The following is a 27,485-nucleotide window of genomic DNA, read 5'->3' as shown; positions in this document are numbered from 1 at the left end:
AGAGACGGAGATAGCTTCCAAAAAATTTTTAAAAATTAAAAAAATAAATAAAAATTAAAAAAAAACAGAGCTTACTAAGTCATTCTATTACTTAAAACCATTAAGGCACTTGTTGCCCTTAGGATTCTCAGCTTGGCTGGCCGGGGCCTCCTACCACTGGCCCCTGCTTACCTCGCTCAGCCCGTCCTGAGCCACTCTGCCCTCAGCCCTGCCTGCCCTAGACTCCTTTCAGTTTCAGTTTCTCAAACTAAATGTGCTTTTCTGCTGCCTACACACACACACACACACACACACACACACACACACACACACACACACACACACACACACACACACACACACACACACACACACACACACACACACACACACACACACACACACACACACACACACACACACACACACACACACACACACACACACACACACACCCCCCCCCCCCCCCCCCCCGTGTCCTGCTCCGCAGCCTCACTCTTCCGGCCCTTCGCATCTCAGCTCACGTGGCATTTCATCCAAAAGGTGTTTCTGACTGTCCCCCAACATAACTTCGGTGATCACAGCCATCACTGCATAGTGTTGTGACTGTCTGCTTCCCTGAGACGTTAGGAATTCCATGCAGGCCCCAAACTCACGGTCTTGCTCACTGCCAAATCCCAGCTTGAGCACAGTGAGGGGCACACTAAGAGCACTAAAAAAAAGAGAGAAATGATGTATTTCCACTTATGTTTGTGGTCTCCCTCCCCTGTACCTTCATCCTGTCTCCTCTTCTCTCCCCAGAGCTAGCGGTTCATCCCTTCACGAGCTCCTGCCCATAGGAGGGCTGCTGCAAAAACCTTCTGGAAGGATGACATCTCTCACAACCGCCTTCATAAGAACTTTTTTTTAATTATTATTATTTAGAAATGCAGTTATATACATAGAACAATTAAAATTAAATTAAACTTTGTACAAATATTAAAATACTATCTTCACACCCACTGCAATGTACAGGATACCAAAAAATATATATATAAAATAAAATAAAGCAAACCCAAACTGATTGACATCCTGCACACTCAATGATGCGTGTGTCATGTGAAACCATTGCAGAGATTCCACAGTGGTGTGATGAGAAGCCTGGGCAGGGTGTGGTGGGCCGCCAGGCGACCCTCCTCGTCCCTCTCTCCTCCCTGCTTGGCCATCTGAGTGCTTTGCCCCTGCATCTTCCCCAGCTCCTAGCAGAGGGCTCAGCCTTGGGGTTCTCATTCAAAATTCTACTAGATTTCCAACTGGTGGTTAAGAGGGGTCGCTTCCCAGGAAAGCTGAGCCTGCCTTTCCCTCTCCGGGGAACTAGCTACTCTACCACTCGGGTGCACCCATCTGTCAGACAAAATCCTCTCGGAGCCCCTCACCGGACACCAGTAACGACAGGCCCTATGCTGAGAGCCAGGAGCCCTAGCAGGCTCCATGAGACGCTCCCAGCCTCTATCCTCAGCAAGCACATCTGGAATTAAGCTGTCAAGCCTGTGTCCCTTCCCTCCTGGGCCCGTTATTCTCAAGGTGGGGGGTGGGGGGAGGGGGGGAACAGGCAAGGATATAGAAATATTTGCAGCATTTTCCATTCTCTATGTAAAGACGTTCCCTGGGAATGGAAGTGACATTGTTATGTAGAAAGCAAGTGGTTTGAGCTCCTCTGGGATGGGGAGGGGAAAGGCCGAGTGCTAGGATTCCTGTGCCACCACTAACTTAGCAGGAAAAGTGTACCTTTGTCTGTCTTGCCATCCAGCTTCTCCAGAGCTTTAAAGCTGGGGGAGGGGGAGAGGAGGAGGGCAGGAAGAATGGGGATGACAACATGAGTTCTGTTTGCAAATGGAGTGTTAGTAGGATGTACATTGAAATACCTTATAAAACCAAAAGAACTCACTAAGTGGCCAGGACTCGGCCCATTTCACGGTTCACACCCAGTGAAGTGGGAGCATAGCACACGAAACTCAAAAATGGCAAAAGATAGAGCCTACGTGCTGAACTAAGGCATTGAAAGGGATGGAAATTTTAAGTAATTTTCACCATATACTGGCCCTTGAAAGTCACTGGAATGTGACTGCAAGTTGCCAGGATATAAAACCTGCACTGAGTCAGCTCATGTACGCAAAACAAACAAAACAAAACACCCCTTTTTAAACGTCCTTTGGTGCCAACTGTTCTCCTGGGCGAGTCCTCTGCTGGACTCCCCTGGAGGGGAGCCCGGGAAGCCAGACCATGGGCAGTTTTCCCCACCTGCTCCAGGCCCCCCCAGCACCACCTTGTCTCTCAGCCAGGCCCCACTCCAAGGCAGCTGTGGGGGGCCCTGATCCTTCGCAAGGGACAGAGGCCAGAAGCTCTAGAAACAGCAGCGCATGGCTGACGTGGGAGCAGAGAACTCGCTGTGGCAAGCCGTCGTGGGTGTCAGCAGCACTGAAGCTGGCTCTGCACCCACAGGCCAGGGGACTCCGGGAGGTCCCAGCAAAGCCAGTGACATGGGGAACGTGGAGGGAGGTTCCTGACTTTTCTCTCTTCTCTACCGGGTGGCAAGTCTGGGCTTGTGATCCCCAGGGCGGGCAGGCAAAGTGGAAGAAGGGTTCAGAAGTCAGGCTTTTCTTTTTTCAAGGGCCAGGCCGGTCACCTCTGTGGCTGAATATACCGCAAACAAAAAGTGCAATCTCTTGGGTGAAAAACCCAGAGTAATTAGATAAAAAAAGGTAAGAGCTTCCATTTAAAGAAAGATTCTAGACTAGAATTCAGGTGTTGGAAGATTGGGAAACGAAAGCTGCAGGCTCAGCAATGAGACTGTGGATGCCTCCCCCCGGCCCCCACTGGTCCCTGATCTCCTTTGGAGGAAGACAAGGGCAGCCGGTGGGTGGAACAGAACCTGTGCAGGGTGAAGCGGCGGGGCCGGGGACCCTGCCCTCCAGATGGGCCCCATGCCAGCAACGGCCAGCAGGCACATCTCCGAAAACGGCCTCTTCTGAGGCCAAGGACAGCCCTGCTCCGTTCGGTCTCCCTCCCTCCGGCTCTCGGGCCAGGGCTGAGGGCACAGCATGCGAGGGCTCCCGCGGGGAGGAGCCCGACGGCACGCAGGCGCTGCCCGCACCTGAGCCAGAGGGAAAACTACAGGGGCGGCGAGCCCCCGGCAGAGCCCGGAGTAAAGTGCGTGTGTGAGAGTGGAGGCGGGAGGCTGAGGGCGGGCCATTCGTTCCTCTCCTCTTGGAGGCCACCCGCAGCCGCCCCCGGAGCTACCCTGTTAGGTCAGGAACTGAAAACACATCGGGCTCTACTATTTTCACCACCCCAGACAGAGGCTGGGGGAAGGAGCGGAGGCGCGGTGCTTCCGAAACAAAACAGTAACACGCGCTCCGTAGTGCCACATCTCCTGAAGCAGCAGCAGCCCTGTCAGCAGGGGACACTCAGCCGAGGGAGTGGCCCCAGCAGGGCCCCGGAGCCAGGCTGCTTCCAAACCATCTCCACCAACAAGCGGGGTGGGGGCGGTGTGCCCACTGTGTCTTGGGCCCTCCCGGTGCCGGGAAGACCAGGGAGTCGTCTGCCAGCTGTGACGAGTGGAGGGGCGGCAGGGGAGGGCGGAACGAGGAGAAGCAGCAGAGGCAAGCAGCAGGATGCTTCCTGGGCACAGTTACTAAGGCACGTGACTGTGGTGAGGAGGACCCTCAGGACCGGGGCGGAGCTGCCTGCAGCTGCCTGGGGACACGGTCGGCCGGCGCCTCTCAGGCCTCCTTCCCTCACCAGGAACCCAGAACGGGGCAACTGGCCCCAACTGCCAGTGACCAGATGGGCATCCCATGGCATCTCAGCAACACTCCCGTCCCGTGGATGATTCGCCTCAGGCCTCGGCCAGCAAGGAAGCCGGAGCTTCGCAGGATCAAACCCAGGAGGCCGCATGCAACTCCCCGCTATGCTCCAGGGAAAGAGAAAAGACGGAGGCCAGGAAGGCCAGATGCTGGAAGTAGGAAGTGAGAACTTGCATATGCGGAAGACGATCATTATCAGCCACCGTCCTCCCCTCCCTTGGGATCTTCTGGATGCTTCTTGGAAACGTGACAGGGCCAGGTGCTGGCACCTCTGAGCTACAGAGCTGGGCGCTGGGACAGCTCTGGCATGACTTTACACGGCCTCCCTGCTCAGCCAAGCAACGCGCCCCCAGCGTCCACCAAGGGTAGGCCAAGGGAGCCACACTCTTGCCCCAACTCAAGCCACTCTCGGACCTGCTCCTGCTAAGGGCAGCAGTGCCAGCCCCCAAAGGAAACAGGCCAGACCCAGGCCCGGCCCCCTGTGCGGCAGAGTGCCGCCACCAAGGCTTGCAGGACAGCAACAAGCCCGCATGACAGGGACACTGGATGGGCGGGAGGAAGGCACAAGTAAACGCAGCGCTCTGGGGCCCACGGGGGCTGCCGCCCAAGCGCTCGCTCGCTGGAGCGGACCCGGAGGGCTCGGGGGAAGGAAGGGCTCAATCCAGCACATTCAACGATGTCCCCGACACAGCCGGGAAGGCTGGGCCAGGCAAAAAGCCAGCTCCTCCAGCTGTCCAGCAGGCAGATGGTGAGAATCTTCCTTGAGTTTCCAGCCAAGGTGGGCCTGCAGGCCCTCAGAGATACACAGATACACAGATACACAGGTGGCAGCTCAGGTATCCGGGTAGGGCAGCTGGAGTACGTGGTGCTCAAACCCACAGGGAGAGGGAGGGAGGGCAGAGAGGAGAGAAGCCAGCGGCAGCCCTCATGCTTCTTTCAACAGTGGGATATCTGTGGGCAGAGGAGGATGGAGAGCACAGTGGTTAGCCCGTGTGAGTGACTCTGCAGCACACCTGACCCCGTCGCAGGGATCCCATGTTTAAAGAAATAAAATGCCCTACACACAGGCTTCTAGGTAGCCTAAATCCCTCGCCCTTTTCTAGGCCTTCCTTGCTCATCTCTCCCCCTGCCTGTGTGACAAAATCTGAACATTCAGTCGGCTATTCAAACCCCTTCTGGTCCTACCACCTTGAACCCTCTTCTCTGCTTTAACTCCGATGTTTTAGTTGCTTCTCTTTCTATCCTTATTCTTGCCCTATGAGGCTCCTGAGCCCTGGTAAGTCTCACCTCCTCCTTCAAGCCATCCTCCAGCTGTGTGATACTGAGTAAATCACTCCCCATCTCTGGGTCTTAGTTGACTCATCTGTCACCCGACTTAGACTGACACCTTAAGGGCCTGGCTTCCTTCAGTACTGTCAGCCCCAGACAGCTCAGGCTTAGCCTGTAACCGACTCGATAACCTGTGTGTCTTGTTTTTTGCACTCCTCATTCTGACATGGACCCCACCATTCTTGGTTCCATTTTTTCTCAAGTATAGGCTCCATCTTCCCAACTGACTGACAATCCATGTGGGCAGAGAGCATGTTTCACAGTTCCTTCCATCCATCACACCTGAAACCTAATCCAGCACCTGGCACAAGACGGGCTCTGAAAAACGCTTGTTCAATACATGGAACAAACCAAGGGAGCAAGGAGGAGAAGGGAGAAGAGCTGGCACCACCTTGGCTCCTTAGGAGGGATAAGGGCTGAGGCTTGTGTCAATACGTGCAGACACACAATATGTAAAGCTGGCTGCCCAGGGGGTCACTGGCTTCCACCTTTAAACCCTGGCCACCTATTTAATGGCCCCTTCCTAGCTCTATATCCCACCAAGAAAAAAGGAGGCATGCTGCTGACAATGAGGAAACCCTACACCTGATCTGCACTTAAGAATTTCCAACTTCTTTGCTTTCAGATATTCTAAACCACACACATTAACTGTGCCCAGGACTCCCAGGAAACAGTTTTCTCTAAGGCTCTTTTACGGGGGGGTTGGTAAGTATAGAAGTCCTCACTTTCTAAAGGGAAACGTCTAGATTCGGTCTGCATCCTGAACCACAGTGGGATTTTACATAAACATGTTTTTTAAAGTGACAGAGTCAATCCCAATGTTCAACTCTCCAGGCTCCGGTAAAGGCAGAGGTGTCAGGAGGGGGCAATTTTGTTCTCTGGCTGGTTTGCCACAAAGGACCTGGAGTGACCTGGGAGGCAGCATGGCACCATGGGGCTATAACGCAAGTTTGGGAGCAGATCCATCGGCTTCAAATCCCAGCTCAGCCACCTACCAATGGGCAAGTGACTTAACCTCTTTGAGCTTCAGTATCCCTATCTGTAAAATGGGGCTGGTAATAATACCCACTTCTCAGGATCACTGTGAGGTTTGACTGACACAGTGCAAGAAAACCAACTAGCACGGGACCTGGCATGCTCCTATTTAAAATGAAGCAGCTGGAATGCTCTGGGAGAGGCAGGCTCCAGTTTCCTCTGTCATAAGACCCCACACCTTCTTGTCATTCCTGTTCTTTCAGGAACATAAAAATTATGACAAGAGGACAGGCCCCACTCCACCTGCAACCGGCTGTCTACCCTTTGATTTAGCATATCCCTGAGGCCATGAATAGTTTCGGAGACTCCAAACCTATTAAAATTCACAGACAACAGTGAAAAGCCTCCCTGTACAGAGCCCAAAGGCCTACCTGGGGCTCCGAGGGTAAAATTCTATTCTGTAGGATAATCCCCCAGGTATTATCTTTCTTTGCCTCCAGATACACCAATTATCAGAAAGGTTCACAGTCCTTCCTCACTCCCAGCAAGGACCCTGAGCAGATAATAACTTACGATCGATCAGCACAGAGCACCTACCATCTGTGTAGTCCTCCGACGTGAGGCTTTGTATGTCACTGTTCTCTGAATCTGGGGCTTCTTTGTGTGCCACTCGGCTGTTCCCTGAGCCGGCCACCCAGGAAGAGGGGGCTGCCTGATGCACCATCACAGTCTCCGAGCCCCGAGAGCCCCGGGCTTCACACAGTCCAGACTGGCCCGGGGCCTCCTCCTCTCCGCCTGCGGAGGAGCAGGCCCCCTGGTCCTGCAGCTGCTGCTCCCTTGGCCCGCTCCTCCCACTGGGCCCAGACCCTTCTGACAGCACAATCTGCACTCTGGGGTCAGCGGGCGGCACACAGTGACCGGAACTTCCGTACACAGCCTCCTCATACGATGGCAGCGCAACCTGGACTCCATCCACCATGATGGACACCTGGTCCCCGGACACCCCCTGGTCACGCCTGCATCCGTAGGAAAGGACAAAGGAAGAATCAGAATACACACACAGGTAAATATCACAGTATCAACAACACCAACCGTTTCTGACCACTTACTATGTACCCGGCATGGCACTAAGGGCTTTACACACTTTACCCCACTGAGTCCTCACCTGACTCCTTTCAGGTAGATTCACCAAGAATGCAGATGAGGCTCAGAGTAGTTAAGTAACCCACCCAGTCGCACAGCTGGTAAGGGACGAAGCTAGGATGTGAATCCATTCCACCTGCTTCCAAAGACTGTGTTCTTAACCTCTGGGTACACAGGCACCTAGCCCTCTGGTCCTGTGCAAAAACTAGGAAGCTAGAGACCCAGAAATAAAGCCATTCACTCAGCACAGCTAAGATAGGAAAGTGGGAGAATGATGGCTACAAATACCCGTGAATACACCCCTGCCTGCGCACTTCAAGCGGGCATACTGTATGGTATGTAAATGACATCTCCATAAAGCTCCTTTTAAAAAGAGGAGGAAAAGAAGCATCGTGGTCTTGAAATGGGACACTGGACTCAAAAACTGAAGAATTTTATTCTTTTGACTCAGCCACTTTGCTTGCCTTTTATTTAATTTTTTTAACTTCGTAAACTTAAAAAATATGTGAATTATAACACAAGTATTAGACAAACATCGAAAAACGTACAGCTGATTTATTCCAGAGGTAACCTGGCATACAAGCCCTAGCTGGGTCAAGAAACAGAACACTGCTGGCACCACCTACCCCACCCCCACCGTGTCTAGTCCTATCGCCTCACCACCAAAAGTAACCACGATCCTGACTCTCATGAAAATCGTTCCTTTGACTTTTATTTTAGTAATTTTACTGCCTAAACATGAATCCTTCAGCACCAGTTAATTTCTGCGTATTTTTGATCTTTATATGAATGGGAAAGACAATAAGAGAGAGAGAGAGAGAGAGAGAGAGAGAGAGAGAGAGAGAGAGAGAGAGAGAGAGAGAGAGAGAGAGTGTGTGTGTGTGTGTGTGTGTGTGTGTGTGTGTGTGTGTGTGTGTGTGTGTGTGTGTGTGTGTGTGTGTGTGTGTGTGTGTGTGTGTGTGTGTGTGTGTGTGTGTCTGGCTTTGTATTTAACTCAACATTATAACATTACGTTTGGGAGATTTATCCATGCAAATACTTCTTTTCTGGATTACTTTTATACACGCACTTTTTTTTTTTTTTTTTTTTGCCACTGTGAGGCTTGCAGGATCTTAGTTCCCAGGCCACAGACTGAACCCAGGCCCCCGGCAGCAGAAGGGCAGAGTCCTAACCATTAGACCACCAGGGAATTCCTGAACCATTCTGAAAATAAGTTATTTCTTACTAATTAAGACAGTAGTTAGCACACACCTCCCAAGAACCTCTTTTCCTATGTAACTACAACAGTATTTACATCCTGGAAATAACATTGGTATAAATACCGTAATACAAATGTTCCCAACTACCCAAAAATATATCTGCTTCAGCTGCTGTCTTGTTTTCATCCACAATCCAATTATGGATCATGCATTGCACTTCGTTGTCCTGTCTCTTGCATCTCTTTTAATCTAGAACAGTCCACTATCGTTTTCTTTCAGGACACTGATGTTTTTTATAAAGTCCAAGCCAGCTGTCTCCTAGAATGTTCCATGATTTGGACCTGTCTAATCATTTCCCTGGGATTAGAGTCAGGCCAATCTTGGCCTAGAACACTACACGCCACAGCACTGTCTGTGATGTCGTGTCCTCTTCTGTGTGTCACACCAGGAGACACATAAGGTCTATGGCTGGACCATATTATTATTGCTGGACTGTTTTATTCGTTCTCAATTTCCTCACCTGTACTTGCAGATAAAAATCTGTACTACCCAGTTCAAATGGCACACACACAGTGAGGATGACAGAAGTGGCACTCAAAAAAGTGCTCAGACGTTTCTGGAAAGAAGGGAAACTTTGATGGCAGGGTGGCATCTGAAAACAGAGTGCACTCTGGCATGTGCTTAACTTTCGTTATTCAAAATAACATTTTTTGTTTGTTTGTTTGTTTAAAAAGTAATAGATAGGGGCTTCCCTGGTGGCACAGTGGTTGAGAATCCGCCTGCCGAGGCAGGGGACACGGGTTCGTGCCCCGGTCCAGGAAGATCCCACATGCCGCGGAGCGGCTGGGCCCATGAGCCATGGCCGCTGAGCCTGCGCGTCCGGAGCCTGTGCTCCGCAACAGGAGAGGCCACAACAGTGAGGGGCCCGCGTACCGCAAAAAAAAAAAAAAAATAGATGTACAAAATTTAACCAGGGTCTCTAATGAAACCCAAATCTCCCTTCCACTTAGGCAGAATCAGTTACTTTGAACACACTGACTAGTTAACTACCAGGGGAAAACGATCCCTAATTTGGATGAAATGAGGAACAGCTCGAGTTGACTGAACGTGGCAGTAGCCAATTCTTTCCAATAGACAGTCCCTTCCAAATCTTCTCTAGTCTACTGATTAACTACCCTTAAAAATAGCTGCTACTCCCTGCCCCAAACAAAACAAAATAACAAGAAGAAAGAAGAATCACACACACGGTACACAGATATTAAACTGGTCCTTGTCTGTGCATTCCAGACCAGGAGCATTTTATTTAATGCAGTTTAGTCTGTTCCTTCGTGCCAGTGCCTGACAACAGTCACTGAGGAAGGGGTGTGGATGGACATAAACTGTTTTCTTCGGAGGGACCGAGGAAGGGCCAGGGCAACCCAAGCAGGTAAGGGGGCCACGCCAGCCTGGGAGAGCCCACCATGAGGGACCCACCGGGGGCCAGGTCCCCACCATTGGCCACCCCCACCCCAACCTCACCTATCCAGTCTGGGATGATTTGTGGCTGGTGCACTCACCTGGAAAAAGGAAAGTGACAAAGGTAGGCAGGAAAACCACTTCCTCGGTTTCTAGTGCGGTATAGTGCAGGGCTTGCCAATCCTAGGCTGCACGTCAGAACCACGTGGGGAGCTTTTTAAAACACTAATGCCAGGCGCCCAGCCCAAACTAAATAAATCAGAACTCATGGGGATGGAGGCCCAGGTGCTGGCGTTTGTTTTTACTTTCCCACAGGTGCCTCTAAGTGCATCCAGGAGAGGGGAACAGGGAGACAGGGCAGTGGCTCACAAACATGAGTCTGCATCAGAAACGCTTGGAGGGCCTGAGAAACAGAGTTTCTCATTCTGTTGGTCTGGGGTGGGGCCTGAAAATCTGCATTCCTAACAAGTTCCCAGGTGATGCTGATACTGCTGGGACCACACTTTGGGAACCACTGATGTAGGGGAAATAACATGCCACTAGAGTTGGACAGACTGGGGTTTAAATCTCACCTCTGTCATCACCTAGAGGGAGGACCCTGAGTGAATGACTTAACCGCTCTGAGCCTCAGTTTCCTAATCTGCAACGATCCTGTGAGGATGAAGACAATGTATGCAAAGCAAAAGCACAGTGCCAGGCACATCTGGAAGTTTAACACACGGCAGGGCCCTCCCCTTTCCCTGGGTGCACACAGACCAGCAGAGGCCAGCAGGCCCACCAGCACCCCTCTGCCAGCCAAAGGCCAGCCTCCACCATGACGCACGCCGCCCGCTGCCACTGGCTCACCTGCTGTGATGGAACGACTTCAGCTTTGGCTGCAGCAGCACAAACAGCACCACGAGGAGGAGAATGAGTGCCACGGAGCTGGCGGTGGAAGCCACGATGGACAGCGTGGGGACCCCGAGCGACGTGTGGGCGTCTTTGTCTACGGGAACAAGCCATCGTCAGACGTGTTTTGTACCCTGACACACGGAACGTGAGCCCCACAGCTGACTTTGTCAAGGGCCCCCTGCACAGTGCCACGCTGAGACACGCTACGTATGGCCAGGGCCACTTTTGGAGTAACGGTGCAGAGTGGCTTTTACATCAGGGAAAGGGGACATTTCCCTATTCTGTTCCTGAATCTAAAATTCCCTTCACTTTGGACCTCTGAGGACCATCTAACACCTAAACTCACTTACCCCTAGAGATCTTACCTTTATAAACCCCATCTGACCCTGTCCTCAATAGCAGGCTGGAAGACATGAACCATCCAAATGCACACATCATTCCACCATCTGAAGTCCCACCCATGTGGCAGGAAAATTTATAAGAACAGGGCGGTACTAACAATCTGTTCTAAGATCCTGCAGCTTTAGTTGTAAACCTCAGGCCTGTCCCCACCCTTCTCTGGGGTGTCACGGTCTTGAAGCTCGAGTGAAAGCACAAAGATGGCTGCATGACACACTTTCCCGCAGGCAGCTGGATTTCCTGTCATGCATGACAGGAGGAGGTGGAGGGGGATAGGTCTTCTGGCCAGCTGGACTGCAGCTCCGTAACAAAACAGTCCACTTCCATTCAAGGAAAAATAATACAAAAGAGACACTACAGAAGGTGCTCGCACCGTGCTCATGGGTTAGCAGAACACAGTCAAAGGTCACCAGCACTGGGCTAGGCAAACAAGAGATCCGGCGCATCAAAGGGACTTTACATAGCACAGCAGATGCCTCGGTGGCTCGGCTGAAGTGCACTGGGACGCGCACCAGCAATCCAAATGTCTTTCACAGAGACATGAAATCCCACAGGAAGGGAGGCTGCAAGGCATCAGAAGGGCCATGCTGCCCCACAGCACAGGGTGCTCCAGAGGGAGCGGGCACCACTTCCCGGGGGTCAGAAGCAAGCAGAAGCCCAGCAGCACCCCTCTCCCATCTGCCAAACTGACCCTCGTTGAGATGGCAGCTGATCTCCATGGCTGGCTTCCACTCGCCATTCTTACACGTCAGGTATTTGTAATCACCCTTCAACATGTAGCCTTCAGCACACAGGTACTCGATGACGCTGCCCGAGTTCAGGGGGTCTCTACAGGGCCGGGGGTGGCAGATGTAGCCACCATTCTCTGGCTCCGGGGGCAGGGAACACACTGCAAAGACAGAGAGAGCAGAGGTACAGTGGTGAGGTTTTCCAGCGAGACTGCCGTCAGCGACAAAGAGGGGCAGCTCTGAGGGCTTCGGCAGGAAACACACCAGGAGCAAACAGCCGGCCCCTTGGAAAGGCAGCTGGCCAAACCCTTCGAGTTCAGGGTGCCAATGACAGAGGGAGGCGCCCTGGCAACAGGGGAAGCTTGGCCGCTTGCGGCACTTCCCCTCGCCCTCCCTCCCCAGCACTGCACCTCAGGACAACTGCATTCATCACTGAACAGTAGACTTCGACAAAGCTGAACTTACAGAGATCTAGTGCATGTGGGGTTTTTTTTCAGCATTTTGTTTTTTTATGATTACAAATTGTGTATTCTTTTTTTTTTTTTAGCTCCCAGTCTATCCCTCCCCCTGCCACCCTTCCCCCCGGTAACCATAAGTGCATTCTCTAAGTCTGTGAGTCTGTTTCTGTTTTGTAGATAAGTTCATTTGTATCTTTTTTTTTTTTAGATTCTGCATAAAAGTGATATATATTTGTCTTTCTCTTTCTCTGACTTACTTCACTTAGTATGATAATCTCCAGGGCCATCCATGGTACATATGTACAATGGAATATTACTCAGCCAATAAAAAAGAATGAAATAATGCATTTGCATAATGTGGTTTTAATAAAACTTACTGAAATACACAACGAATCAGAGTGACAGGTGATAAAACACCGGTAACCTGCACAGGGGAAACATTAGCCTTGTTTCCAACAACAGTACCAGAAAGGATTCCTCCGCATAATAAAAATGTGACTTCTTGGCATCAGAGGGGATTTCTGATGCATTTCCTGGGAGGCTTCCCAAGCCCCCGTGCACCACCCATTCCCTGACTAGAGCGGTCACTGGCATCACTCGTCTCTATCCCACAGTAACGCCCATTATTTTTCATTCAGGTAGGACTGTTTAGTTTTAAAAGCGCCTTCACTGACCTCCTATCTTATTTATTCCTCTGACAACTCCGTGAGGTAGTTATCCTTTCTCCCTTTGAAGATGAGGACACTGGCCCACAGAAGTTAAATGACTTTTAGCCAAGTCAGGCAGACCTGAGAGCAGAGCCAGGGCTTCCGATTCTAACACCTGTGCTCTTCCCACCAGCAGACACGGCTTCCACCCCGGGAGTGAGCGGGCCTTTAAGGAGTGCGTATATGTCAAGGTTGCCGCCCCTCTGAACAGGTCAGTTAGGGAGATGGCAAGTGGTGCCTAAGTGTGGTGGGAACGCTGGTGTATAGGTAAGTTGCAGTCATACAGCAGAGGAGCCGGAAGGCCTGAGCAGCCCAGGGAGAAGGCAGCCTCCCCTTCTGAGCCTGGACAGTCACTACAGAACTGAAGTCCCCGGGCAATGGATCATGGGGTATGCCTAGCAAAAATAGGAGGGGACAGGAGGGGCACTATGGGATCACTGTGAGGAAGGCTGGGCTGGGGGAGAAGACATGCAGGCAGGTGGCCAGGCACCCACAAACTTCAACTTACCACAAGCCTTACCAAGGCAGGAAAGATGAAAGTCTCTAGAGGACATTGGATTTTGCTGACGAATACCCTGTCCCCATTGTGACTACCACAAGGACATCAGTATGAGAATAAGAACTGCTGGGTTTCTTTTCTTCACTTCCTCTAACAGACCTGGAGTCTCTGACTGTCTGAGATAAGGTGCTCTCCCTTCATGGGACCGACCAGCCACCACTCTCTCACCAAATACCACTTCCCTTCAACCTGCTATTAAGCAAGATGACTGCCAGCCAGGCTGTGGGGTGGATACTAAGTCAAAAAAGAGACGGTGGCTCCCTGCCCTTGGGCTGCTGATCACTGAGACTGGGAGAAAAGACTCCATATTTAAAGCTATTAAAACCCTAGGGTAGGTCCACAGGGATCCAGAGAAGTCTGGGCAGCCTCTCTGAAACCGGCAGATGAGCCTCAGTAAGCCCCCTCAGTCCCCTCTAAGCACACACCTCCTCCTCCTCTAGGCTCTTCCCACACCACCCACCTCGCCCACCCACCAGGTCTTGAGCAGGAGGGAGACACAGGCATCACATTCCTTCTGGTGCCTCTCTAAACTCTGGCCAAGTAGTTCAAAGAGCTGCCCAGCTGGATTTCCAAAGGAACCTCAGCAGACTGCTTTACCCTTTACACTTACCCTCTTTTGTTCAGGGCAACAAGCCTGCCACAGATGCTCCCGGCTCTCCTTGGGTTGTGTCTAATTGGTTCATTTCCTCGGGGTAATTAATGATGAGCACCCGGGGGGCAGCTCCCGAAAACAGGCAGGACCCACTTACAGGTCCAGGGTGCTGGGGAAGACAGTCCCAGGGGAAGGGCTGCTGATTCTAAAACCATTCCTGCTCTGCTGGGTACTTCTGCCCATAAAGCCCACATCTTCATGGAATCTCTGAGAGGGGCCCTGGACATCACCTGGTACCCATTTTACATGTGCAAAAAATGAGGTCTACAGAGAGGCGACTAACAATTCTATTTCAATTCAACTAATATTTACTGATTACTGTGTAGGGATCACTGTGCTATGCTCTGAAAAAGGATAGAAGGATAAGCACTTCAGGTACTTGTAGCCAAATAGGGGTATGACAAGTAAGCCCACACATATATATTTTTTAATTAATTAATTAATTAGGTTGGTTGCAGCAGGTCTTAGTTGCAGTAGGTGGGCTCCTTAGTTGCGGCTCGCTGGCTCCTTAGTTGTGGCATGTGAACTCTTAGTTGTGGCACGCATGTGGGATCTAGTTCCCTGACCAGGGATCAAACCCGGGCCCCCCGCACTGGGAGCATGGAGTCTTAACCACTGCGTCACCAGGGAAGTCCCGACACATGTATTTTAAAAGTGGTTTTCTTCATGGCTTCTGGGTTTTGTGTCTTGGGTAAGGACATTTTCCTAAACATACTCTCCAATATCTTCTTCTAACGTTTTATAGACTGGGTCCTTTGTTATGCAAATAATACCTTCATAGAAAAAAAAATCATAGGAAATATATACATGGTACAAAATCCAAAAAGTAAGAGGGTAAATGTGGAAAGTAAGCCCTTCTCCTTTCCTAGTCAACTCAGTGCCTCTCTCCAAAGATTCTCCACAAAGATTTATTCTAATACACGTCAAAGAAAGGGATTAGTGTCACAAGAGAGGGAGCTCAGAGCAGGAGAGACCAACCTTGTGTGGGGAACGGCTGGGAACAGCTCGTGGAGGAAGTGGCGTTTCCAATGGGGCTTGATTTCAGCAGGAAAGGAGGTGGTGGTTTGAAGCTAATGCACCAAAGTAGGACAGTGTAGATTAAGCCCAGAGAGCATCAAGTAGCCTAGGTTAGCTTGGTTGCATAAGAAAATTTGGCCGAATAAATAAATAGATAAATAAAATACAATGATAACAGTAGTAGCAGTAATAATAATATCGTGATGAAACCATCTTGTAGAGGGGCCTTGGCTGCCACAGGAGGTGTTTATACTATATTCGATGGGCAGAATTACAAGAGGAGCTGCATTTGATATAAGATGGACAGAAGAGGAGAGAGCTTTTAGAGTAGGTCAGCAGTAGAGCAACCCTTGCATGGTGAAATAAACTGGACAGAAGCTCTTTTATGTTTGTCTATGAGGATCATACAAAGGAAACAAACTAGAGTACATTAGGTTCAGCGTCACAAAGGGACTGCCCCAGGTCCGAGGAAGAAATAAGGAGGCCTTAGAAGGAAAAGTCAGAAAAAGGCAAGATTGTTTTAAGACGCCAAGAACATAAGGAAAAAAATACGGCCCTCTTGCCCAATCAAAGAGCACAGTGGGAGAGCCATGGCAAAGAGCAGGTGTTGGAGAGGACCCTCTCAGTGACGCCTGGGGTTCACAGGAACGGGAAGAACATCAGGAAGAGCAAATAAACCATTCAGTGGCTTCCGGAAGCCCCTGTTCTGGGCAAGAGGCTGACCTAATCGGGCTTGCTCTCTGACAACCCCAAGTCCGCAGGGGGAGTTTCTAGCCCTGTTCCTAGCCCCAAGAAGACAATGAACTCATCTGATTTGGCAAAGCTGCAAAATTTTAAAAAGAGAGGGAGAAAGCCAGAAGATGGAAATTTTACAGAAAAAAATCAATTAGCTCTCCTTAGCTTCCTTCTCCGCTTTCCGTTATCTCTTACACCCATTTAGGCCTCCAGTGAGCACAGGAAGCAGCGAGGTAATTCTCCAGGGGGCCCCTCAGAGTGCCTGGAGCACAGCAGTCATTGAGCGAGAGACCATGTGACCAGCTGGTGAGGGTGCAGACGGAGGAGATGCAAAGCGATCTGGCTGATACTTCTAACCCAGAGTCCCCACAGCCTAAAACCATTAGCAGAAACCAATAAGAACCCCCAGTCAGCACTTCTAAATGTGTTTTGCTTTTGCCGTTTTGGGGACCAGACTTTTAGCAGGAAGAGACAAATTAAAGACAAAACAAAGTCTTATAAGATTCCGTAACAAGGGAATCAAAACAAGCTCCAGGAATGGCCCTGGGGTCAAAGTGTTCAGTTTAACAAACTGAACAAATACTTGAGCCCCTTTAAAATGAGGTGTGGGGCATAGGGAGTGTGAAGATCAGCTTGAGGAGAGGAAGCAGACATGTAAACACCTAGTGCAGTTAAAAAGACTCAACCTAAGAGGTGTCCATCTGATGTCACTTATCAAGAAAACACTATACTCCCACACACGGGGCCCGAGGGCTTAAGAAACTGTGTCAGTGTTCACTTGCAGGTTTGAAATAATGTCGTTTTACACCAAAACCAGTGCACTGGCATTGAGAACGCAACTGAGCACAGAGAAATAGGTGCTCAGGGAAGGTGTTCTAAGGATGGCCAGAGAAAAGCTTCCCTGGGAACTCAGGGGAGAAGGAAGTGGTTCCCCCAAACCCAGCACACCAACACGGCAGCTGTGGTCATCAGGGACACGGCTGAGGCATTATCAGACGTGTCCCTGTGTGGCTGTAACTCCATCAAACAGTTAGAGCGAGCCTCTCCTCACAAGACGTTCTAGCAGGGCCACAGGAGTAAAGGAGACAGGACCATGCCCTCAGAAAGTTTACAGTCTACAGGACACGGACACATGCACAGCCAACTCTGATGAAAATGAAAGAAGGAAGTGTTCAAAGGTGAGCTCTTCTATTGGCCTGGGGTGACCTTCTGGGTAGGGACATCTTTTCTGTTCATCTGAGAACCGCTGGCGACCAGAGGAAGGTGAGAGCCCAGGCAAAGAGAAACGGGAGAAAGGGGAGGAAGGAGTGGATGGAAAGCACACACCTAGCACAATACCGTCCAACAGAAATATGATGCGGCCATACAGGTGATTTTAAATTTCCTTTAGTGGCCACATTAAAAATGTACGACTGGTGAAATTCATTTTAATAATATATTTTATTTAACCAATATATGCAAAATACATTTTTGATAGCTCAATGCATAATCAATATAAAAATTTATTAATGCGATACTTTATATTCTTTTCTTCATAGTAAGTCAACACTTACAGCACATCTCAAGCCACACTAATCGCATTTCAAGTTCTCAATAGCCACCTGGGGCTAGTGGCCATTATACAGGACAGCACAGATGCTAGGGATCTGAGAACAGTGGGAAGGGTTCAGACCACACAACTGAGTGTGAGACAGGAGGCTAACAGCAGATGAAGACACCATGGAGCACTGGGGGTCCCTTCAGGTTGTTTTTTATTTTATTTTATTTTTTAATTAATTAATTTATTTATTTATGGCTGTGTTGGGCCTTCGTTTCTGTGCGAGGGCTTTCTCTAGTTGTGGCAAGTGGGGGCCACTCTTCATCGCGGTACGCGGGCCTCTCACTATCGCGGCCTCTCTTGTTGTGGAGCACAGGCTCCAGACGCGCAGGCTCAGTAATTGTGGCTCACGGGCCTAGTTGCTCCGCGGCATGTGGGATCTTCCTAGACCAGGGCTCGAACCTGTGTCCCCTGCATTGGCAGGCAGATTCTCAACCACCGCGCCACCAGGGAAGCCCCCAGGTTGTTTTTTAAAGCACTGTTTATGTGCTTGCTCTCAAAGCCCTTTCTTGATATATGAAGGTCCAATTTCTACTTCTAGCCCTCAATGGTTTGCTAGGAACAGAGAGAGCCAGAGAAAAAGCAAGGCAAAAACAGAAAAAAAAAAAAAAAAAAAAAAGGCATTCAAACGTGCAGATTTCTTTTTGCACATAAGACAAGGAAAATAATAATTGCAAACAGCGTTATTACATGTGCCAGGCACTCTTCTGAGCTCTCTCTTTACACGAAGCAGGTACTATATTTTCTCCATTTTCTAGGTAAGAACAATGAGGCTTAGCTGAGTTGAGTCATTTGCTCCAAGCCACACATCTCTAAATGACTCAACAGGCGCTCTGGCTCCTGAGCTGCAGGCCTGACCACGAAGCCAAGGTGGGCCTGCAGAGGAGGGCAGGACACCAGGCTCCATTCTGTGGCTCCTCCCCCGATGGACTAGGCCTAGGGCTTTTGGAACATCTAGCCTCTCTGTGAAAGGTGTGAGCTTGCTAGTTCAAAGGGGAGATGATTCTCCTCAAGAAAGCCTCCCCAGAAAGCTGGTACTGGGCATTCCAGACAAATGCAAGGGGGGATGGGGTATCACATCTGACTACAGTCTAAAGGTTCCTTCTGAGGCCTCCTTTAGAAATCTCAGTAATTATAGCTCCTAGTCACTGACCATCGACTATATGCCAAGTACCAGTCTAAGCACTTTACATGTTTAACTCATTTAAGCTTCACAGAAACCCTGTAAGAAACATTATTGTAACATTATACAGGTAAGCAAATTGAGTGAGAGAGGTTAAGAAACTTGCTCAACGTCACCCAGCGGGTAAGAGGCGGAGTCAGGATTTGAAGCCGGGAGGGGTGGCGTCCCACTCCACGGCACTCCCTGGGCAGCAGCAGGGTGCTGAGCCCCGCTTCTCCTCCCACACCCGCATCTTGGAAAGGGAGCCACAGAGAGAGGAGCCCAGTGACAAAGACAAATCTGGGTGCTGCCCGTGGACACTGGTCTCTCTGGGACTCAGTTTCAGTACACGCATGCACTGAACCAGATGGCCTCCGAGTCTGCCATTGGCAAATCTGTGTAAGCTGGGTGGACGGCCAGCCTCACCACCTCCCGAAATTCCTTCATAAAAGCCCTACAGCCACCGCAGTCTTGAACTGAGCACAGGGTGTGAGAGGCTCCAGGAAAAGCATCCTGTCTGTGCAGAGGTCCTGCATCCAGCATCAGGGCAGATTTCTACCTTGGGCACGTGGTGAGGTCAGAGAACCAGGCAGGCAGAGGTCAGTTAACTCAAGAGAGAACCAAGGGCTGCTTCCGTCCATGGCTTTCCCTGGCTTTCTGCCTTCCTGACCCCACTCAAATAGTCAAAAGTCTAAAACAGGCTGCAGCGAGAGGGAAGAGAGGATTTCTCATGCCATTTGCAACCTTCCTCTCCTCTAAGACAAACCTTCCCAGCAGTCAGACAGGAAGCCCATTGTCCAGCCAGGATCCCTTTTCTCATGAGAACTTTCCACATGCCGGGAGGAGGGCCAGCTGCAGGGCGCTCAAGCCCTTCCCAGGGTGTGGCCCTGGAGCCGGGGTGGAGGCTCAGTGGCAGAAGCCACCACGGCTTAGGCTGTCCCCACAGCTCCTCGCAGGCCCCCAGCACCACCTGCCTGAGAGGGGCCCAGCCCAAGCCCTGCTCCGGGGGCCTGGCAGCTCACAAGTGGGTCCGGCTTCAGAGCCTGTCCCTCTCTTGTCTTAGGCCTGAGTCCCTCACCCCCCCCCCCACCTCACAGGAGAGGGGACATGCCAGCCAGCAGGTCAGAGCCCACAAGAAGGAAGAACATTTTCTTTATTGAACCCTGCCCCAAACATAAAAACTCTTGTCACCTGGAAGTAGCCATCAAAGTCCCTAGTCATTCTGAAAGAAGAAGTGCTAATCCTCTGCCTGGAAACCCTGACCTGAAACTACAACGGGGTCAACTGAAACCCAGCCCATCTTTCAAGACTCAGTTCCAAGGTCGCCTGCTCCAGGACACTGTCCCAAAGAGAACTAAGCAGCACAGGGCAGAGGTTACCAGCCTGCGCCTACAGTGAGAGCAGCCGGGGTGTGTACCGCTCTGACAGTTACCCACCACGTGGGCTCAGGCAGATCTTCCTTCGCACCAGTTCCCTCATTTGTAAGATGGGGACACTAAAGGTATGTACCTCACAGGGGCGCTGTGCAGATCCATCACAGTCATGCAGGTAAAGTACCCGGTGAAGGGCCTGTCACACTCCACGTGTTCAGCAGACAGCAGCTTTATTCCTCCTCCTCTGTTTTCCCCTAACATCTTCACACCTCTCTATAAACATCACTGTATTGCTGTCTCTGCAATTATTTTCTCACAGGTCAGTCCTTCCCCCACCTCTCCATTAACCCACCCACCTACCCAAGCTGTAGTGCAAGCATGTGTTCTGCTTCCTGTTCTGATTCTTGTATTCCCAGAACTCGGCACAGAATCTGGCAGAGAGTAGACGCTTAGTAGAAAGCTGACTTGACTTGGAAAATTTTGCCCACATTTCAAGGCACTACCTTGTTTTTAAATGCAAAGGGTCACATGGTTTCCGATTTGAGATAAGTCAGGAGCAGGTAACAGCTGAAACAGGAGGGAAGGGGGTAGGGCACAACCTTTAAAAGAATGACATAGCCATAGGACAAGACAAAGCTGGTTAGAGCTAACCAGATCCACGAAGGCGGAAGATTCCACTTCCAGTGGACCTTGAGCCTCATTATACGCTCATTGTAATGCATTAGCTAAATGGTACACCCACTAGCACCATGACAGTTGAGGCCAACCATCATAGGTCAAAAAGTGGGCGGTGGTCCAATTCCTGGAAATCCCCGCCCCTTCCCCCAGAAATAGTTGGAATAATCCTCCCACTCATTAGCCTATGAAATTACCCCACCCATAAAAACTAACCACCCCATATTTCCGGAGCCTCTCGCCTTCTGAGATGGCCCACTCTCTGTCTGTGGAGTGTGTTTCTCTCTAAATAAACCCACTTCTTACCTATCACTTTGTCTCTCACTGAATTCTTTCTGCAACAAGACATCAAGAACCTGAGCTTCATTAAGTCCTGAAACCAGGTGTGTGATCTCAATTAAAAGACCTTGGGTTCAAGTCCCAATCTCGGTTTAGGCTGGGTTCGAGTCCTGGCACATGGGTTCAAGTCCCAATCTGAGCTGCACGGTTTCACAGCAAAGAGACTCCCTCTGCACAGCACATCTCATGTTCTCTAAGTTGGCATCTACCGGTGAAAATATTCTCCCAGCCAACCAGGACCAGGGGCCACAAAGAGTCAGAGCACGGTCTGATGGATGAATCTGGGTTTGACCTAGTGGCCTGCCCTGCAACCCTGTCCACTGCCTGAGCTCTTCTGAGCCCTACTCCTGGACAGCCAATACCCACCTCCGTAAAGTGTGTGAGGGGACAGATGAAACTGTGGACCTGAAACTGTCTTGCATCATGCCTGGCACACAGTAGGCACGGGTAAATTCTTCACATTTCTTTTCACATTGTAAACTAAATTCCTACCTCTGGCTTTTGGAATGGGGTAGGGCAAAGACTCTGGCAAAGAAAAGAAAAAGGACTGCTTCAGAAATTTCTGGTTATCTGGAGAGAGGACAGGCAGAGAGCAGAGAAGGATGAATACTCTGGAGGGGCTTGCTTTGCTCCCTCTGCCTCCAGCTCAGTAATATGCCAGCCCCTTCCCCACTTCTCAGCAGAGCCCGGGCTGCTCTTGGCTGACAAATGGCCTCCATATGGCCTGTTGCCCCTTCATCCCCTCTTGTTCTCACAGCTCAGGGACTTGGGGGACATGCTGTCAGCTGGGACTGCACGCCCTACCCCACCCCTACACTGTATGACTGCTATAAAACGAGCAGGCAGGAGGACCACTCTCCTTCTCCTGCTGCTCCAGGCCTGGGCTGTACAGCATCTAAAGCCACCCCCCCCCCGCCCAATGTAGTGACCTACAGAGCAGCGCCCACAATTGTCTGCCGCCCCGCCCCCAGGATGTTGGGACACAAGCAGAGGTAGGGAGCCAGGCCATTCCACAGGCATTAACAAATGATACTGTGTTCCCTTGAGAGTGGTGGTTAAAGGGTTAAGAGAAAGCAGATGTTTATTTTTTTCCTCATCAGCAATTGCTACTTCCTGGTCTCATCTCCTTCATCCTATCATCTAAGGAAGTTGCACATGAGTCGGCTCTCCCCCTCAGAATTCCTCACCTCCAGGAGGACGCAGGCTGGTCCTCTGGAGGAAGGCCCCAGTCAGCTGCTTAAGGCACTGTCCAACCTCAGAAGGATAACTGATGAGCGAGTGATAATTAACTTAGGAGTCGGGCTTGGAGTTTACAACAGGGTTGGACTCTTGGGTACAAAGCTCAGAGCTGTGGTTTCATTTCCAATCCTGCCATCTAATGGAAATGCTTCATGCCAAGTCTGGTGCCAGGCACACACAGTAGGCCTTCAAGAAACACAAGTTTAAGTTTAAAATAAATTTAGAGATCTCTGTTGTCCAACAGGGTAGAAGTGACTAAGGGAATTAACACTTATCACCAGGCGCTACATTAGGCACTTAAAGTTGCCATCCTAATTAATTCTCCCGTCCTATGAGGAAGGAAAGTGAGGCTCTGAACAATTTAGTAGTGGCCTGAGGTTACAGAGCCACCCAGTAGTAGAGTCTGGATTCAAACTCTGGCTTGCCTTTCTCCCCATTATAGGGAAGCTCCCTGTCTACAGATGCCACCAGAAAAACTTAACGCCAAGACCTACAAAAGTATAGCATGGGGGTGGGGTCCATCTGACACATGTTATAGTAATTCCTGTTTGGAGAAGAATGTGGACTGGTGAGTTTGCTTGTGCCCAGAGGACTCAGCTCGTATCTCAAGTGGGGCCCCATTTTTTCCAGAGAAGTGGTGGGGGGAAGGCAAGACAGGGTCCTTCACTAAGCTCTGAGCATTACAAACAATGGAGCTATTTAAGGAGTACAGATCCCAAAGCTGCAAGTGGGAGAGGGTATGGGGGCATTTTCAGCTGGGGACACAAGCCTTCCAAGAGGGATATATGAAAGGAAGCTTGCCACTAAACGCAGAACAGGGACACGAGCTAGGGTAGACAGAGGGCTGCCCTCCTGCCGGAATACACAGGATCACTGGGCCAGCTCTGCCAAAGCCCAAAATAAACAGCCTCTGCCGTGTACCTCCAAACAGTGAGTCAGGCAGCATTTTGCTTATGCCGGGTGCTCAACAAGCCACTGCTACTTACCGAGGCCCACACAACTGCAAAGAATGAAAGGAAACAATCAATAAACTCTACCCACAGACGGTGGCAGAAATCAGCTGAGGTGGCAGAAATCAGCTAGGGGGATGGCCTAAAACCAGCAGGCACCACACTTCTTTGAAAAACACTCACCAGTAACTGAGGGGTAGAGGCATGAATAATCTTTCCTGGAAAAACAGATGTGACTGGGTCTCCCTGTGACAGACAAGGTGCAAGTAACACACTACGAGTCTAAGGCAGGCCACGAAGTGAGCCCTGTATATTCTGTAGGGGCTTGTGTCAGGCTGACCCTACCACAAGACTAAAGGAAATATAAAAGGGAAAAGCTGTTTTTTTGGAGGGGGGTGGGTGGCATGGGGAATGAAGCGAGGGCTAGGGGTCTTGTCTTTATCACCTCTGAACCAACAAGTATAAGGAACACTGTGACAAATGGACCATGGGAAGATAGAGTCAAAAGTTACAAAGTCCACTCATCTGGAGAGTCTTCTCCGTCCTGTGGGGGATGGGATTCTCTTCTTTAAACACTTCATCTGTTTAAACCACCCTGTCTCACATAACCAGCACAGGAAAAGGAGCTTGTCAGGCCTTCTTGGTTTCCTCTGCATCTCCTAGAAGGGGAACTTATCAGCCTGCGCTATCATTAGCTGACCAAAGGCAGTGAGGAGTCAAATCCGCCCAGAGGTTTTTTTGTTCTTCCCTACTTTCAACTTGTGGATCTTTCTAAATTTCTGGACCAGATGGAGCCACGGTACTCCTGGCAGACCCCTTTCCCTCCCCCCCAGGCAGCAAGGAAGACAGGAGAGCCTCTCACCTCCTGTGAATCCACTCAAACCCGCTGTTAGGTCCAAAGCAGGGCCCCTGGCCCCCAAGGTGCTTTCTCACACATCTGGGACTGGCCTCCCCTTTGATTTTAGCTTGAGTATTTATTAGCCTGACTCTGACATATTGTCAAGACTCATTGATCATTAAACAGAGCCACCCCAAAAGAGATTACGGAAGCTGTGGAGACAGAGTCTCAACCATGCTTTTATTTGTCACACTGAGGCCCACGCTCCTGTCACCTCCCCTGGCCTCTCTCGGTCTCTGGACCCCTGACCCTGGCAAGCCACTTTTGACCAGTCGAGATTCCTGGTCAGAAGATGTTGCCTGCTGTAGCCTCACCCATTCTGCGCCTCAGTAGATAATCTTTTGTATTCCAAAGAATGACTTTCACCCAGAAGAGAGGTAAAAAACATTTGCAAGCATTGGTTCTTATTCTCTCTGGATTTCGCTCTCCTAATAGGAATGCCTTCCTCAATGTAACGAATAAATATCTATGAGCAACTACCAATGTGACAGGTTGGTGCTAGAAATTCAAGAGCAAATAATACACAGTTCTGTCCCTGAGGAGACTTCAGACTCTTTGGGGAGATAGATGAGGAGCCCCAAGTACCTTATAATAATAGTAACATCTACGCTGTTTATCCCCCAGAGTTCACGTAGGGATTACATGTATCCATTCATTCTTTCAACAAGTTTTTACTAAGCACCAAAGCACTATAGCCGGCAGTGGGAGAAGGAGGGTTGGGAAGATGGCAAAGATATAGGCCCTACCCTCTGGGAGCTTACTGTCTAATAAATAATCACAATAGACACATGTTAGAAATCACTGTGGGCTACAATAAGAGGTTCTAAAGAAAGATTAATCCAATGAGGAAGAGATCAGAAAGGAAGAAAGAAATGATAACAGAACTCCAATTCTAGGGGAAAACAGGATTGTGACCATGGGATAAAAGACTGTGACTATGGGATCGTGACTGGGCTAAAGGAAGGGGGAAGAACACGCAAGGGGGAAGGTAAGGGCATAGGGGCAGCAAAGGCAGAGGAGCAAGAAGAGGCGCGCGCGCGCGCGTGCGTGCATGCGTGTGTGTGTGTGTGTGTGTGTGTGTGTGTGTGTGTGTGTAAAGCAGCAGTTTTAGCAGGAGATAGCTGGAAATTGAGAAAATCAGGCTGGTGCCAGAACAGGGAGGGCCCTGACTACATAGCTAAGGAATGAAAAAGTCTTGGGTTCCTCTTGCATAAAATGAGATTTTTAGGACCTTTCCAGTCCCAAAATGCAAAGTCATGTTACTACTAATAAAAAGAAAGCCTTCTCTATGATACTCATCCAGCTGAAGAAGCCAGCCATCTCCATCTCCCTGCCTACCCTGGCAACTATCTTTCAGTGGAGCTGGCTGTGCTGGTGCGGTGGAGTGGGCACAGGAGAAGAACAGAAGGGGAAACCACGTGAGTTTCCCAGTGCAGATGCATCATGCTTCTTAAGTTTGCCGAGGTGAAGGGGGCCAGGGAAAACTGGAGGGACTAGAGCGGAGAAAAGGAGTACAAAGACATCTTGTGGTCAATTTCTTTCCCAGCGTTCTCTCGCATGGCAGCAGATGGCCTATCCCTGAAGGCCTGGATCTCAGAAAGCAGCTGCTCCCAGGTCCTGGTCTAACAGCTGGGGTCACAGGACCTCTCTGCACAAGCTGAATGCCAGAAATCAATGGGTTCCATTGTGCCTGCACGCATGAACTCTCGGGTCCAGGCTCCTGCCCTATGCCTGTCTGGAGCAGAGGACGGGGACAAATAACACTACACGCTTTGAAAGACGGTACTTGCAAATTAATGCAAAGGTAGAGTATCCTAAAGCCCAATTTCATTTAAATTACCTTAACTTTGCTAGGAAACTATGGAGATGTTAATTATTTGAGAGATAAAGGACTCATCAGTGAGAGGGTCAAGGGGAGAGGGAGCAAAGGGACAGATCATCATCAGAGGAAAACCCCTAACTGCCTCCGGCCCTCCCCTCCTTCCTGCCCAACGCACGGCGGAGTCTGAGTCCACCGTACCAACCAAAGAGCGGGCTGGATGTTCCGTGTCCTGGAAAGGGGGATACAAACCCATTAAATGATGTGCGTGTACACAGAGGAGTGTAAGTGTATGATTACATAATTAGGCACATTAAAGTATTTATACTGCTGAGACTAAAAGCCCCTACTCAAAGGCATTCCACCAAAGTTGAAAGGGGAAAAAGAAAATAGAAAATAAAGCATCTAATTGCAATCTTCCACAAAGCCAGACATCCCCAGCTGGTGCCACAGCTGAATTCTCGTAATTAACATGTTGTAACGGCAAGTCTGAAAGACACTGGATGCTTATCAACTCCGTGCCGTGGCCAGACGGGCGCGGGAGAAGCCCGCAGCACTGCTACAGTTAAAGGGATTTTTCTCTTTCCATTATAATGGTACCCTGGTGTGGGAGGTAGGCTATTTCTTCTTAAAAACTTAGTTGTTTAAAGCACACACATAATAAAACTCTATACCCGCAAAGTCAAGGGACTGAGACTGGAGAATATAAAAAAGTTCACAGTCTAGGAGGTGGTTTATTTTTGGTGGTTGGTTTTCTCTTACCTCCCCAAACGTGGGGCTTTCCCAGTTAGAGAAGGCTAGCAGTGTTAAGCAGCCTACCCTTTTAAATAAATAAAGCTCATCTGACAGCTTAAAAATCATAGGTTAAAAGTATCTAAATAGAAAAAAAAAGATGACAGAAATTAGCATATAAATGAGTACAATGCAAGGGGAAAGGCTTTGATGCGTCAAGAGAGTAGATCAGGGCTTCCTTGGTGGCGCAGTGTTTGGGAGTCCGCCTGCCGAGGCAGGGAACACGGGTTCGTGCCCCGGTCCGGGAGGATCCCACATGCCGCGGAGTGGCTGGGTCCGTGAGCCATGGCTGCTGAGCCTGCCCGTCCGGAGGCTGTGCTCTGCAACGGGAGAGGCCACAACAGTGAAGGCCCACGTACCGCAAAAAAAAAAAAAAAAAAAAAAAAGAGAGTAGATCAAAATGGACTGTGTTCCAAAGGACACTCAGTCCCAGAAGGGCCTTGCACATTTACAGAAAGGGTTTTGTGGGACTTCCTTGGTGGTCCAGTGGCTAAGACTCCACGCTCCCAATGCAGGGGGCCTGGGTTCAATCCCTGGTCAGGAAACTAGATCCTGTATGCATGCTTCAAC

General features: G+C 50.1%; 1 protein-coding gene across 4 annotated transcripts in view; it reads right to left on the bottom strand.

Moving 5' to 3' along the window:
- Positions 1 to 868: 868 nt before the first annotated feature.
- SUSD6 (sushi domain containing 6) overlaps positions 869 to 27,485 on the bottom strand; it is a 93,691-nt gene continuing 67,074 nt past the window's right edge. For all 4 annotated transcript variants that reach the window (XM_081229101.1, XM_081229100.1, XM_081229103.1 and 1 more), the window contains 4 exons: positions 11,907 to 12,104; positions 10,772 to 10,910; positions 6,726 to 7,144; positions 869 to 4,775 (listed from right to left, as the gene is read on the bottom strand). In XM_081229101.1, coding sequence (XP_081085227.1) covers positions 4,750 to 4,775; positions 6,726 to 7,144; positions 10,772 to 10,910; positions 11,907 to 12,104 — 782 coding nt within the window. In that variant the 3' untranslated portion in view covers positions 869 to 4,749. The remainder of the gene's footprint in view (positions 4,776 to 6,725; positions 7,145 to 10,771; positions 10,911 to 11,906; positions 12,105 to 27,485) is intronic.

This window comes from Mesoplodon bidens (genome assembly GCF_964165515.1).
Source record: "Mesoplodon bidens genome assembly, chromosome: 3".
Taxonomy (NCBI): domain Eukaryota; kingdom Metazoa; phylum Chordata; class Mammalia; order Artiodactyla; family Ziphiidae; genus Mesoplodon; species Mesoplodon bidens.
Note: the sequence above shows the minus strand (reverse complement) of the source record. Positions and strands in the feature narration are given on the sequence as shown.